General features: G+C 38.1%; 1 protein-coding gene across 3 annotated transcripts; it reads left to right on the top strand.

The window, feature by feature from the left end:
• The first annotated feature begins 5875 nt into the window (after positions 1–5875).
• Positions 5876–11421, top strand: klf5b (Kruppel like factor 5b). 3 transcript variants are annotated; one of them, XM_063887057.1, is made up of 4 exons: positions 5876–6076; positions 7914–8841; positions 8960–9019; positions 9398–11421. In XM_063887057.1, the coding sequence occupies exons 2-4, from the start codon at positions 7926–7928 to the stop codon at positions 9574–9576; spliced, it is 1155 nt and encodes a 384-aa protein (XP_063743127.1). In that variant the 5' UTR covers positions 5876–6076; positions 7914–7925; the 3' UTR covers positions 9577–11421. The 3 variants fall into 3 exon arrangements, with proteins under 3 accessions (XP_063743127.1, XP_063743126.1, XP_063743125.1); XM_063887056.1 differs by having other exon boundaries at positions 5876–6089; XM_063887055.1 differs by lacking the exon at positions 5876–6076 and adding an exon at positions 6160–7247.
• The last annotated feature ends 3021 nt before the right edge of the window (positions 11422–14442 follow it).

Genomic DNA, 14442 nt, shown 5'->3' with positions numbered 1-14442 from the left:
CTTGAACAAAATTCTCTCTTCTCTTAGACACAGTAAGTGGATTGTTCTGCCAACACGATAAGGGTATTTTTCTCAACATCAGAGCAGTCAAAGTACCACCAGCAAATGTTTGGGAGAAGTGCGTCTCTTTTAACTAACGCTGCTTTTGAACAGGTTTTTTCCCTAAATGTCTTTTCTATTTTTTCCTTACCTGTCCACACTGGCTGTTCACCTCAGTACTTTCTTTGAGAAGTACTTGGACAGCCTGTTTTCACAGCAGCCATTGACTGTCTCTGTTGTGATTAAGCAGATGTTTTATTGCAGACTGGAACAGTCATTACTGCCATAAACCCATCTGTGGAATTGCTTTTTATGCAAATTTACAAAGCATCTGCATAAATAAAGTTCTAATTAATACCTTTCTGCAAACCTCTGCGCTCTTTGATTCCTAAGTGTTCTTAATTGTGTACAAGCAAGTAGAAAAAACAAATCAATGCCCACAACATGAGAGGGTTTTGTTCTGCATGTACTCCATTTGTATTTGTTTATAACACAACACAACAAAAACTTTGAATATATAACAAATGAATGTTGTCTGGCAATATTTGACACATTTATAGATTTTTGAAAGCACACTACTCAGCCATTATTTAAAGGTATAATTAGATTTTGACACCCCAACATGGTTAATTATTGACAAATCTTTGATTAAGAATGAGCTTAAAGCAATTTCAATCAAGGATAACATTTATGTAAAGTTGCAGTCAGTAGCATTTTTAGCCCCCGTTGTAGGTTACAAGGGAAATAAAACAAAATCTGCTGCTACCGGTTGATTGGGAACCACTGAAGAGTAAAGTTTCCCTGAGAACATTAAGGCAGCTTTATAGATCCCTTTGTTGTGAGGGTGCCAATGGAAGCTCATTAATTTCCCCAGGTTTTTAATGGGGAGTGTTGAACATGTGGCAAGAGTTGTCTAGGACCCTCATGAGTTGCACCTCTGCTGTTGAAGGGATGCCATGCTTTTTTAATCGTGAAGATGTCCCTTTGCTAAGTAATCAACACATTTTATTGTGCAGAAAAGTCGTATTGATTATTTATTTTCATAAAATTCTTATGCTGTTACTTTTAATATGCAATGTTATGTCAGGCATTTCTTTTGCTGTTTCCAATTTTGTGAAATAATGTTTTGACCAATTTCTTTTGCTAACATTGTCCTGTTATTATCATCTCTGCAAAGTATGTCATTATAATGAACCCAGACTTAGTGTCTGTTTGAAGTGGTTGTTCCTGTTTACCAAAGTATGGTAAATCTAAAAGACATTTACAGTGAACTTCAATAAACCTCTGAAATTAGAAGAAGAAAATACATTTTGTCAATAAAGAAAGACTTTGTTTAATGATTAAAGGAGAAGGAGCGGCAGTCAGTGAGGTCAGCGGAAAATGAAGAATGCCTTCAAAGAGTGAGTTGGTATGAGTTTTTGCATTTAACTTTTATTAAGTCGGGATTAAGAGCCAACAATGTTTCCGAAAATGTAACTGATGTTTCTTTTAAGTGTTAAACAGAGCTTGTTAAATGTATTCACTAGGTGGCAGTGTCACTTTAAACAAACAGGACTGTGACACACACTAAGCTATGAACTGCTGTACATATATGTGATTGACACTAATACAATGCTTAGTTTTCTATGTGTGGAGACAAGTAGAATCACATCGGAATTGTCAAATGTAACTAAATACCACATGTTTGTATGTTACAACTACTGTATGTGAAAGTTGGTACAATCTAGTTAAGTTGGTGAAAGCCCTGTGGTAAAAAGTGCAAACACTCCAATATAGGAGAGTGGGCTGTCATCAACATTACAATGCACAGCCAGGATCTCGTATAAAGCAGAAAATACAAACACAGGTTATGCTACTCTGTCTCTCTCTCTCGTCAGCTTGTGAGATCTAGCAACTTTTAGCATAATGAATTTAGCAGGGATGCCTTCTCTACACAGTCCATCAGGCCTGCCATCTAGGAGATTAAATTATGTCTGTAAGCATTAAAGCTTTGATGCTGTATTTGGGCGGCATGCATGCATCCATTTGCAAAATTCTATATAACAAAATTAAAAACATGGACACCTATGGAAAATGGCTTGGCACTAGCACTTAAACCCAACCACTCCAAACAGTCTGCTGACTAATGCATTTCTAATCATTTCTGTGATCAATGTTAGCTACTGTGCAATAAGATTAATCAGCCATATGCAAAGCTAGGATCACCTTGAACAAGACAAGAAGAAAGAAAAAAGAGATAAAAGGACAGAAAGAAAGTGTCTTAGCTATTATGTATGATAAGCACACTATACAGAAATAAAGCGCACCTGCATTATTCACAGGTTTTTTTCATGCCGATGGTTTTGTGTGTGTTTGAGCGGCATTACACCGTTGTGCTCCCCTCAGCTGTGCTTTGGCATCTGTGCGTGGCCATCTCACTGCTGAATAGCTGCCTGATTATTCCAAATCTAAGGGAATATTCAAACAAGGCCGATAATGCATTCTTCCATATGATTCTCCAGAGCTGGGACAGCTGTTCAGCAGCTTTCAATGCCATGTTCAGAAAGGGACAGATTTCTCTGCTCAATTAATAGGCCCCATTAAAAATCAGGGGGAAGTTTGACAAATGAAGCAGAGATTTAGTTTGTCTAAGACAGAAGGCTTCAAAATAACTATCGCATATAGCTGATAAATAGCTACAATTTAACAGAAATGATTCATAAATGAATGTTTAACCTCTATAATCAATGGCTACACAGAATTCCAATAGCTGTGTAGGCAAACTTGGCTTATGTATTGATATCTGCTTCTGAAAGCACACAAAGCTTGCACTATACGAGGAGTGCCGTTTACATTTGCAGACAATAACTGTCAGTAACTTTGTCACCAATGCAGTTGTCCAAATCAAACAGATTACAACCCGGTCAATTTCGCAAACCTGTCCAACAAAATGATAAAACTCTAATGACAAGAATTTGTCAGCTGTATCAGACAGGAGGAATTACTGTAGATCAGTATGTCTTTGTTCACTCGCTCACAGGGATCTGAGAATGCACAGTGCTGCTGCGATACCGGTGCCTTGGAAAGTTTCGACTGGCAGATGAATTCTTTCAGTCTGGCTTTCCCCGTCTCCCTCTCCCTCTCCCTTTCTCTCCAGAACAACGAGGAGGTTGTCTGTCCAAGGGCACACCTGTAAGGTGCAGACCCTCGACAGGCGTACCTCAGTGGCCTCTCCTGCTGTACTCAAAAGGCAATTATTCCTCCAAGAAGATAGAGCACCGTCAACTTCAAACAGAAGACATTCTTTAGGCAGATTAGACTAAAATTATGTTTTATTATTTGGCCCTGAAGAATGAATTGGACTCTACTTGGTCGTCTTTGTGGTGAAATCCAAGACAGTTTAAATGGCAGAGGTATGTTTGGAGTCAGGGTAATACTCTGGTGTCTTTATGAAAGGGCAGTAGAGAGGATCAGATTAGAAGCCGAACAGCGAGAGTCTTTCAGTGCGGCTGTGCTATCATCTCTGTCTTCTTGTCTGTGCCTGTAGAGAGGTTAAATTAAATGGCTGTAATAAATGTTTTGGTCTTGCTGATGTGGTATGGCTGGCTATCAAACGAAAACACTGTGGAGAAACGGCATGGTGGAAGATCAGAGAGAGGAACAAATGGGGGTGGGAAAACTATGTCAGCACATTACCAACATTAGAAACGGACTTGTTTTCACTTAAACCTCAATTATAATGGTGGCTCCAGAAACAATTATATTGATGAATGCTTTCTAAGTTACTGTAATTAAATTATTCCATTTAATTAACGAATTATATTGAATTTCTCCCCAGAGGACGGCATTAGCCTCATCTGCTGTTTTACAAACAGGAGTACTCTAATGTTGTGTGCTATGGAAATGATTACTAATGCCTAATGAAACTGTGTCAGATCAGATAAATGCTGTATAGAGTCAACAAGCCAAGCCTGTAACCCAGCCAAACTTAAGACAAAATAATAAAGCTAAAGAAGAAATTATTGATTGTATTTTTTCAAGGGCAGGCTTTGTGAATCTGACATCAAATAAATTGTTATTCTGAGTGCCTACTCGAGGTTTTAAAGAGAACATAGAAAGTCAAAGAAAGTGTGTATTGAGCAAGATCTAAAAAATGTTTTTGTATATGCGTTTTTTAAATTTACAATGAAAATAATCTGTTTTTTTAATGTACTTGTGATTATCCTAAAAACACACTCAGACTGCACACTGAAACTGTCAATGAATGAAACTGTCAATTGACTGCATATAAAAACATCCCATTACTGTTTCCACTCGCTGGCTATAGAAGGTAATTATACACAATATAAAACTGGAATGCATTAATACTGTTAATTTGATGGTTCAGCAGTACAAAGCTTCAGTACGTAAACCACAAATGAATTCCACTGCAGCTGACCATTGCCCTCTGGTGGGAGTGCCAGGCACCTGCTCTAAGATATACTGTAAGATCTCTTTGTATCTTCTGTTTGACTAATCGTCAGAACATTTAATCTATTTACAGAAAAAAGCTGCTCACAATAATATACAAACTATTTGTTCTGAAACAATTTTACAAACAAAATACTAAATAATTTGATCCTTTTGTTGAAAGTTTTTTTCCCCCCTTGTAATAAAAGTGTGCTTGCAGTTGCAATGTCCAGCATGTGTTTATTGTCCTATCCCCTCATGGCTTGGCCATATTAGTCCATGTCAGAGGAGCCAGGAGTTGTGATGCTGTAAGCACATACCGTGCATTCCCTCTCCTCCGCTGTGCAGTTGTTGGGCATATTGTGAGGTTTTAATGCGGGGGATATGGAGGAGGGCTCGGCTCACATTCGCTGTGCAGGAAGAGCCACGGCCAAGAATGACAGTTGCTCCTCTTGGAGCTGAGACATCCATGGATTTAAATTGCACTCAGAAAGGTCAGCACATGACATGCAATCAATCAGCTTCTAATTGGATGATCAACAGTGATTTGAATATGTTTTTTGCTGCATCATGAGAAATTTAAATAGCACTTTCTTGGTGAACACTTATTTTGATTATATCAGTGCTTTGGATAATGTCCATTGTGTGCACATCCCATAGTCAAAATAAATTATTTAGAAATTAAGTAGAAACTAAAATATCTAATAATAGTAGTAAAGATGAAAAAAACCTTTATTTATAATGCATGTATCAAAAACTGAATTCACAACAAAAGTGAAGAAAAAGAATAACACGTTAACAGAAGGTTAAGAAACAAGTTTAATGGAAATGATATGAAGTACATTAGATATAACAATACAAGTAAAAAAATATAATAATAACAAAAACGTTGAGTTACTGTAGGATAAGGGCATAGGGTCAAAATGAATAAAAATGATTTGAAGAAAGAGGAGACTGTGATCCTCGGATCAAAAAAGGTTCCACAGCTGAGGGGCCATGGGAAAAACAACCTGTCACTCATAAACCTCTAATAAAAAACAGTTGGTGAAATGTGATTTTTCAGTGTATGAAGAGTAGAAACATTTGTATAACACATTCTGTATCAATAGCTTTAAGACACGTTTGAGTTTCAAATCTGATCCGATCTAACCTCAGAAATTCACATTGAAACGTGTTGACTCAGGCCTAAAGTGGGTGCAGTTACAACATAAATAATAGGACAAATATTGCCTGAAGAAAAACATGAATGGGAGTGGCAGAAAATGTCACATTAAAAAAAGAACATATTTTCTTAAAATATTTTGCTGCACAGCTACATCCACATCTGTACCAACATTGTGGCATACCTGTGTTTCCAGTTCCAACATGTTGCAATGGCACTATCATTATCATGGGGCAATACTTCATACACCTGTGTGGGAAAAAAACACAACCCTGACAAGTGAGTTCTGTGTTGTTAAGCCGAGGTATAAAGCTGCTGTCACTGTGATCTCAAGAATCCTGGGGTTGGATTACAGAGTGTTTTTACCTACTGAGCGAGATATTTAGAGTATATCCATGGATGTAAAGAAGGAGAAAAAAGACTGATCAAACATCAAAGTTACCACAAGTAAGTTTACAAGGTATGTACTGTAAGGAGTTTTTAAAAAAGTGCTTCATTGTTGAATCTGCAGGTACTTTTTGTTAATTATAGGAAAACGTTTTGAAAACTGCATGCAGGTTGTGTACAGATCATCATTGCTGAATGGACTGTAAGTGTATTTGAGTGAAATGCTATTCTGATGGAAACATCCACTGCCAGTATATGAGTGCAGGCTTCACTGCTGGCTTAAGAATGTTGGCATCAAGTATGCAGTCCTGACAGACAGCTGCACTGCAGTGGCGTTTTTAACATGCCAGACCAGGACCCAAGCGTGCTGGAGGCTCTAAAGAAAATCCAAAACGGCATTAAAAATACTGATAGGGAAAACGTACTAACTTCAATCACTGTGGTGGCAGGTGAGACGCTGGTAAATCATCAGTCTGAATGTGTCCATAGAGGCTTATAAGATAAAAAATGACTGAATTAACCTTTGAAATAAAAATATGCTTTTAATTCAAGTTTTACTTTCAAAGCCTCGTTAGCTCTCAAATTACATGAGCCACATGCAAGTCAAGGAAGCCACTGAGCCTGTTTAACATGATGAGGAGCTCTGATTAAACTCAGTAGGCTGTTTACTGACTCATTTATTAAGACGACTGCAAACAAACTGCTATTTTATGGACACAAACACTTTACACTTTCCAAATTAGCTCTTTATACGCAGTGTTTAGTGTTATTTCCTTTAACCCATTTCTCCTCATCACACCACCACAGCTTTCATTACACTACGTGTTTCCCGATCTCCTGTTAGGGTTCGTCCTGTTTATTTTGTCCACCATCAGCCCCGCCCTGCAGGCGCGCTGATATCACGCAGTTGCGTAATTTGACAAGCCAGCGCAAAATAGGGAGAATGAACGTTTGACAGCTGGCTCTTTGCTCGTACAGATTGTTTGGTAACAAAACAATACTTATGCTTCATTCATTCGTGAACGATTTCGGATAGTTGGACCGTACCTCTGCTGTTATGGCCGCTGCGGTGAGGAATAATGTTTGGGTTGCTCCGGGGCAGGACGCGCAGCTTCTCCATAAACACACCGCGGCACTGACAGACGGTCTGAGAGGTGAAGATCATGGACAAGTGCTCTGTAACACGAGGGATGCCTTCCTGGGAACTTCCTCTTTCCATGATTATAATTTGGTATGGGATTGCATTTTCTTGTTTGCATCTGCCTCAGAGCGTCACACTGTTTACTGATGCTTGCTGTTTTTACGTAGAACCCCTGTATGTTGCTGATCAATGCAAAATGCACTCTGTTTCCATGTAAAGATGTACAGTAAGCCTAAAATCGGAGGAAGGCCTTTATGTTTGTGTTATTATTTTCATGGCACATGACTGATATTCGCTTTGAGTGTATTGATGCTGACATTTAGCTTGAATCACAGGCAAGGCATGGCTGGGATGTGAAACGTTGCACCCGCTACCGAAACTTGTGAGGAAGAGATGCATTGCGCTGCAGAGCAACTGGATGTTCTAATTTCAGCCATGTATTTCCAAACAGCTTAAGCAGGAGCGTTTCAGAAGGGCGTCTGCTGCTTGTAAAGGGAGGGGGGGGGGTCTTTGATGTGATAGTGTGTAGGCATACACAAGTGCAGGCCCCAAATGCATCCCCAGATTAATTCACACCAGTTAGTTTAGTTTTTTGTAGCCACAGTAAGATGCTTCTGAGGCGTTCAGGGTCCATGTACTGACTTTGCTATGAAGGATTTTGATTCTGATGCTAATGAAGTGTTAAAAGAACACTTCTAATACCATTGCATTTGGGTTGAATCAACTTAACAAATGTGCTTCTGTCTTGTGTTTCAGGGTAAATCAGAGATGGACAACTACCTATCACTCCACCAACAGGACATTGGGAATTCCAAAATGTTGTGCAGGGACAGTGCTCTGATGCTAGAGCCGCCATACACCGAGGACTTCACCTCCCCGTACAGCGTCAACATGAGCCTGCTGGTTCCTGACGTCACATACCTGCACCCTGGTCTCTGCAGGACTATGAGACCGATCAAAACAGAGCCGTCTCACTCTCTGGTGCACCCCACCTGTCAGGGCAACGGGGCGCCAACAACCCTCCAAGAATACCCAGGTGTTTTTAGTGCATCCGACACAACTGGCGGTACATTTTTCATCAAACAGGAAGTGCCAGATTTCCAAGATGTCCCACTGTTTCAGCTTTTGAACTCTGACATGGAGCAGCTCGTCCATGGGTCACAGCTGAACTCAGTCCCTGTGGCCCCATTAAGTCTTCCTATTGGAAACGTCAATGTAGGCACAGTGCAGAATTTTGCTAAACACACAAGCAATCCTCACAATGAATGTTTTCCATTCAATCGACACTTAGGCCATCATCAGAGACCAACATATTTGCCTCCCTCTCCGCCAAACTCTGATCCCCCGAGTCCAGACAGGGGGAAGGAGCTCCTACACAATCTGTCGCCGCCTCCCTCCTATGAAGCCAGCATTGCCTCAAAGCTACAATTTCAGACCCATATTCCCATTAATCCAGGACAGACTTCCTGTGTAGCAAACCAGAGTCAAGACCAGAATTCCAATGTTGGATTAGTCCAAAGCCCAGGTCCTGTGCCAGTCCAGCGCTCAAGCCTGACACCAGTTCAGACGGCGGCAGGTGTTGGCCCTCTATCCCCAGTGTTGGCCCAGTCGGCTTCAGTTACGTACAACAGGAGGAATAATCCTGATCTGGAGAGACGGCGGATTCACCACTGTGATGTTCCAGGTGAGACTCCTGCCCAGTCCGCACAACAACAATAAAGTTAAATTTAGAGTTTTGCGACAGTATGATCAAGTAGAGGCAACAAAATGAACTGATCTTAATTAACTTTTGTTTCCTTTAGGGTGCAGAAAAGTATACACCAAGTCTTCACATCTAAAAGCCCATCTGAGGACCCACACAGGTAAAAATAAATTGAGTTACACTTTTTTATTTTGGGGTGAAAGTGGTGATGTTGCCAGGCAGAAGAATGTACTTGGCATGCAGATGCATTCTGTCTGCTGACAGACCTGGCCCACCTCTCACTGCTGTCAAATCACATAAACCCTGCAGCTCTCATAAAGGGGGCAGGGGAAAAGATAGGACACGCTGTGATTTATGGCTCACTATTTGAATCACAACAAGTATAAAAAAGTATCAGCTTGTTTGTCAGTGAAACATCATTTGAGATGGTTAGAAATATCCCAAACGTTTCCGTAATGTTATTTATTCAGGAGATGTTTGTTTTTTATATCTGTCAGCTGTACCTTAGTTTTCCTTCTTCTTTTTTAATCTACTGTAGGAGAGAAACCGTACCAGTGCTCCTGGGAGGGATGTGAATGGCGTTTCGCCCGTTCGGATGAGCTGACTCGCCATTTCAGGAAACACACAGGGGTAAAGCCTTTCCAGTGTGGCGTGTGTAGCCGCTGTTTCTCCCGCTCGGATCACCTGGCCCTACACATGAAGAGACACCAGAGCTAGAAAGCCCCTCCTGCAACAGTTTTCATTTTTAGTAAACACGGACTAAAAACACTTACATATCAGCAAACAAATAAATTAAATAACTGTGGATTATTTCACACGCTCCCCAGTGGAGACATTCTTGGCAGTGCTGGCCCACACATAATTGTTTCTTTTATTGTGAAGAGATTAAATATTACCATTGCCTTGTTTTTACCCTCAATTATGGCCCAAAATGTAGGGAATTTTCCGATGTCAATTTTTGAGATGTCTTTTGAAAAAAAAATAGCCAAATGTAATAATTTTAAAATATTTCATTAGATTATGTTGCACTGCAAAGTGCATGAACAACTTTGAATACGTTTGCTTTATAATCAAATTTTTAATTGTATAGATAATATCAACATGTTGTCATTTATTTAAATAACTTAAATAGCAAACTGCCAAACTATAATGGCAGACTACTTGTGTTGAAAGGACAAAGAATATGTTGTTACACCAGCAGGTCAAATTGATCATGTGTGTTTTCAGAGAGTAACAGAATGTAGGTAAAGGTGCTCTAAAGCAGGTTGTAGTTTTGGTTAAAGACACTGCTGGAGAAATAAACGTTAGGCAGAGCACTGTTTGCAGGCCGAGTGGTGAGTGCAGTGCTTAACTTCAACACTGCCAGATTTATGGATAACTTTACTGTTGAGGATAACTCAAATAAAATCTATATTTACTCATAACACTGAAAAGGAAGGAAGAATAATGTGTTTGGGGTGTAAATCTAATTCATTTGGACAGCATTACGAATGTTCTATATGGATATCGCCATTGCAGGAAGTGTTAAATGTCTTTGAGGAAGTCGGAGAGATAAATCCAAATAGTGCATTTTTTATTTGAATACTTCTATAGTTGCATGATTTTATTTAATTTTTTTAAAGGTTTAAATTATTTGGATGGGCTTTTTCTCCCTTGTTAACTTTGCATATATAAAATATCTAATTTGACAAAAATATTTAAAAGTGCTCAAACTAAATATACAACTGCTTTGAGTACATGACATTTCAGCAGCATTATTGTCTTTCTTTTGTTATGATGAACAAATAAAGATGCGTTCATCTTGACTTTGTTTTGGTTGCAACTTCTGGGTCTGAATGTAAGGTATCTTATTTCAGGATGATCATATCACTGATGATTTATCCTCGTAAATTGTTTCAAAGTGATCCGACTGACCACCAGCCAGTCTGAACATCTGTGTGAAAAGCGTGTGGATCTTTTGACTGCGTACCATGTTTCAAACACCTTTTGAAAGTGCCTTTAACTTCTTTCTTTTGGTTGGATTATAAACAAAGCTGCCCCGATGGGACAACGTTCTTTTATCAGGTACTCTACTCTTCCTAAATGGTTCTGTGTGTTGGCTGTCCCTCCTTATTTCCAATCTAGGGCAATCTCTATTTATGACCAAGTTTATTTTTTAATTTGATTCAGGTTGAACAAAACATTGTTAAAATGTATATATTTTGTATTGGCTATTTGAGGATACAATTAAATAATTGTTTTTGGGTGTATAAAGATTTTAAAATGTTTTTTTAATTGCAGAGAACTCTTTATTTTTATTTTTGGGGGAAAAGTCTTAGAAAGAACACATTAGAATTGTGTTACAGTGTATTCTGTCATCACTTTCTCCAGCCAAGTTAGCAACTCAGTGGATGCCAGTGAATTAATGCAATAATTAGAAAAAGAAATGTAAACACAAATATTTTGACATTAAAGGCGTAACAATATTTTGTGTCATAGCTTCTTAGGTGTAGCTTTACTTGATCAAATGTGCTATGAAGCCATGTGACTCTCAAAGAACAAATAAAAGATTTGTGTTGAATATTTCATTTGGAATGTCTGTTTTTTATTGTATTTTGATGAATACATATTTTTATCTATTATGTTTGTGTGCTTTGTTATCGACTTTGAGCTTATTATTTTAAGTGTTACACATTTAGATTGTGTTCAACCTTAATTGGTGTATGTGTGTTTATAGATCTAGAAATGTCATGATGAAATCTATTATTTAATAATGTTTACTCTCGTGTCTTTTTGAGTTTTATAGCTCATATAAGGGCCTTTGTCTTAACATAAATCTCCTTTTCAGTAGCACTGAACTTCAGCTCAATTCCTATAGAAGGATATTACAGGTGGGTTTGTTGGTCATTCTGATTTATAGAACTTTAAGAGATAAATGGTCTGTGATGAATATAAGTGTAGGTCAAAACAGTTCATATTCTACATTAGCCCTTATGTTTGTACCTATTCAGTATATCCTAATATCCAACCAGAAACCATAGCTTGTTTGTCAGAAAATATCAGTACAGAGAATAGAATTTGCACAATATTTTTTTCAAGTCATACATTAAAAACAAGTGACAGTTACAGTATATGTTGGAAATGTTGCCATAGTTGTGTTCAAAATTCTTATTATAAATGCTCCTTAGGGAGAAAACAAGAACATCAAATATTTATGTGGAATTTTTTCAAAATTCACAGATGTTTTAACAATAAAACTTTTCCACAAATGTTATTCTTCCATTACAATTCCCAGTTTGATCGTTAGGCTGCTCAACGTTGTTGTTTTTTCTGGCACAGCAGCACTTGATCTGGTTGTAGTGTTTAGAAGTTATTAGGGAACACACCCTTTTTATGAACACGAGCTTAGCAATTATGTGCAATTCAAAGGAAACAGGAAAACTTCTTTTGTGTTATAATTATTGTAAAGTGCCCTCGATATGAGTCACTGCAGACGTGCTGACAAAAGGTGCCAAGAGGAGTTGCCTGAGCTTGCCCCGAGTGCCCCGTGGAGATTATTTTAGTATTATTTACTTATACACTCTACTCCGCCTGTCCAGTATGGCCTACATAGTATAGGCTCCTGTGAGTGATAAATCGCACGTGCTGTATGGCACACCAAAATACTAACCGGAGTGGGAATTGAAACCTTGTTATTGTGATCATCTGAATCCTTTGCTGGCTGAACGAAACATTCATCTAGACCAAGTTTATAAAAAAAGTGCCGTACTGGATGTACTGGGCAAACCTGTTTTCAAAAACTCTATTCCCTAAACGCTGTGTCAAAACATCTCATGTACTAAAATACCAACAAGGTAAAAAAAAAAACATTTCACGTTGTTGTTTAAATATGTAAGTGAGGATTTTCAGGTTCAAACAATTGTTTTTCAAGATGTCCTCCTCTTCTTGTTCTGACCAGATGTACTGTACTCTCTGTACAAGCTACTGTATATCATCTATAATTTGAAATATGTTGCCTAATACCAAGATTAGGTTTCTGAATGCCAGAGAATGTGAGCGCTCAGATGTCGAAGTGACATGGAAACCACATACCATCCATCTCAGTCAAGGATAGCAACTAGCTCCATACCAGTGTGTTACATACAAAATGCAACTTTATTAACCTTCATGCCTCCATTCATATTAATATACATGTATATGTTTGAACTTATTTTAATTTCACAGCTCCATCCATATGAAAAATACAGAGAAAAAGGCAAAACACTGACTGGATACTCAAACAACTCTTGGAGAAAAGAAAATCGTAACAGAAAAAAAAAGGACACCTGTTCTTGAATTTTTGAAAATATCAGGATTAGAAATTTCTTTTACATAATGTGGAATTCCATGAGCAGAATCTCCCTTTTGAAGCGATGCTGAGCAATATCACAATTTTTTTTTTTTTTTCACGGTAAGAATGAAAAGATCTGAATATATTTACACTACACTCACTTTACATAAATACAGGAACAACGATTACTGTACGTAATATCAGCAAACTTGAAACATAGGCATTTGCTTCACTACTTAAATTTTTAAACCAAGAAATCAAAAGCAGATGTTACACAGAAAGTAAAATAGATATTGAACTGATAGAGACGTGTAAGATCAGTATTCATTAACAAAGGCGTTGCTTTACAGCCCTAATCCCAGCCACAAGATTCCTCATTATATCAATGATGAGTTCATGGGATGGAACATAGAGAGGCCTTCGTAACTCTGTTTTTCCCCTTAGAGGAAGTGACTTATTGCAAGCAAAGTAATAATGTGAGCTATAAACAGCCTGTGAAAGTGTAATGGGAGGATGCTGCATTTGACACAATGGCATAAGGCTCAGTGCGAAAAATAAAACATTAAAGGTCCGACTTGCATAATGTTGTCTGTGCTCTTTGTTTTAAAAATGTATGGTTTCCCACTGGATAGTTATTAATTTGAGCACGCATGTTAAAATCCAAACTCTGCCCAGAGCGTTTGATATTACAAGTTTGCAATATGAGGCACTATTCATTATTATTGCATAACTTTGACCCTGGTAACCGTTACAAAATTATGCTTTAAAATGAGGAAAGAGATGCTGAAGGGAAATATAACACACCCTGTCCTGTGGAGACACCATATTCAAGTCTAATTGAATCGAGAAACATCTGGTGTATTAAGGCATGCATCGTCATACACTGAATACGAGACGTGTTGATATGTGCTTGGTCGATATCATTTCTTCTGCAGGTATAGCAAAATAGCAACACAGGGAATCGAAGTACCTTATTACGGTCAATGTATATAAATAATTTGTTGTTGAAAAGCAAACACTGGTTCAGCCTTGGGAGTAAAAATGATTTGATCATGAACTTATTAAACCACAAACCAAAGAAAGCAAACTGTTCTATAACACCACATATGATCATTTACACAATGGATACCATAAGCCCCATTTCACTGTATATCAAATTAGATAAATTACAGTCTCTGAAAAAAAAGACTTTACATGTATAAATGTATTTCCTGCATCTACTAATCAAAAGCCCTATTTTTCCAATGTATATACAGGCTGTAGAACTTTGTAAT

This window comes from Eleginops maclovinus, chromosome 7 (assembly GCF_036324505.1).
Source record: "Eleginops maclovinus isolate JMC-PN-2008 ecotype Puerto Natales chromosome 7, JC_Emac_rtc_rv5, whole genome shotgun sequence".
NCBI classification, from domain to species: Eukaryota; Metazoa; Chordata; class Actinopteri; order Perciformes; family Eleginopidae; genus Eleginops; species Eleginops maclovinus.
This window is presented reverse-complemented; position numbering and strand designations above follow the sequence as displayed.

What these genes read in the sequence shown, in the direction of transcription:
- klf5b (XM_063887055.1), top strand. Translation starts at nt 7,074, where the DNA reads ATGGCCGCTGCGGTGAGGAATAATGTTTGGGTTGCTCCGGGGCAGGAC. An exon ending in CTTTCCATGATTATAATTTG is followed by an intron (nt 7,248 to 7,913) that starts GTATGGGATTGC and finishes CTTGTGTTTCAG; the next exon opens with GGTAAATCAGAGATGGACAA. An exon ending in TCACCACTGTGATGTTCCAG is followed by an intron (nt 8,842 to 8,959) that starts GTGAGACTCCTG and finishes TGTTTCCTTTAG; the next exon opens with GGTGCAGAAAAGTATACACC.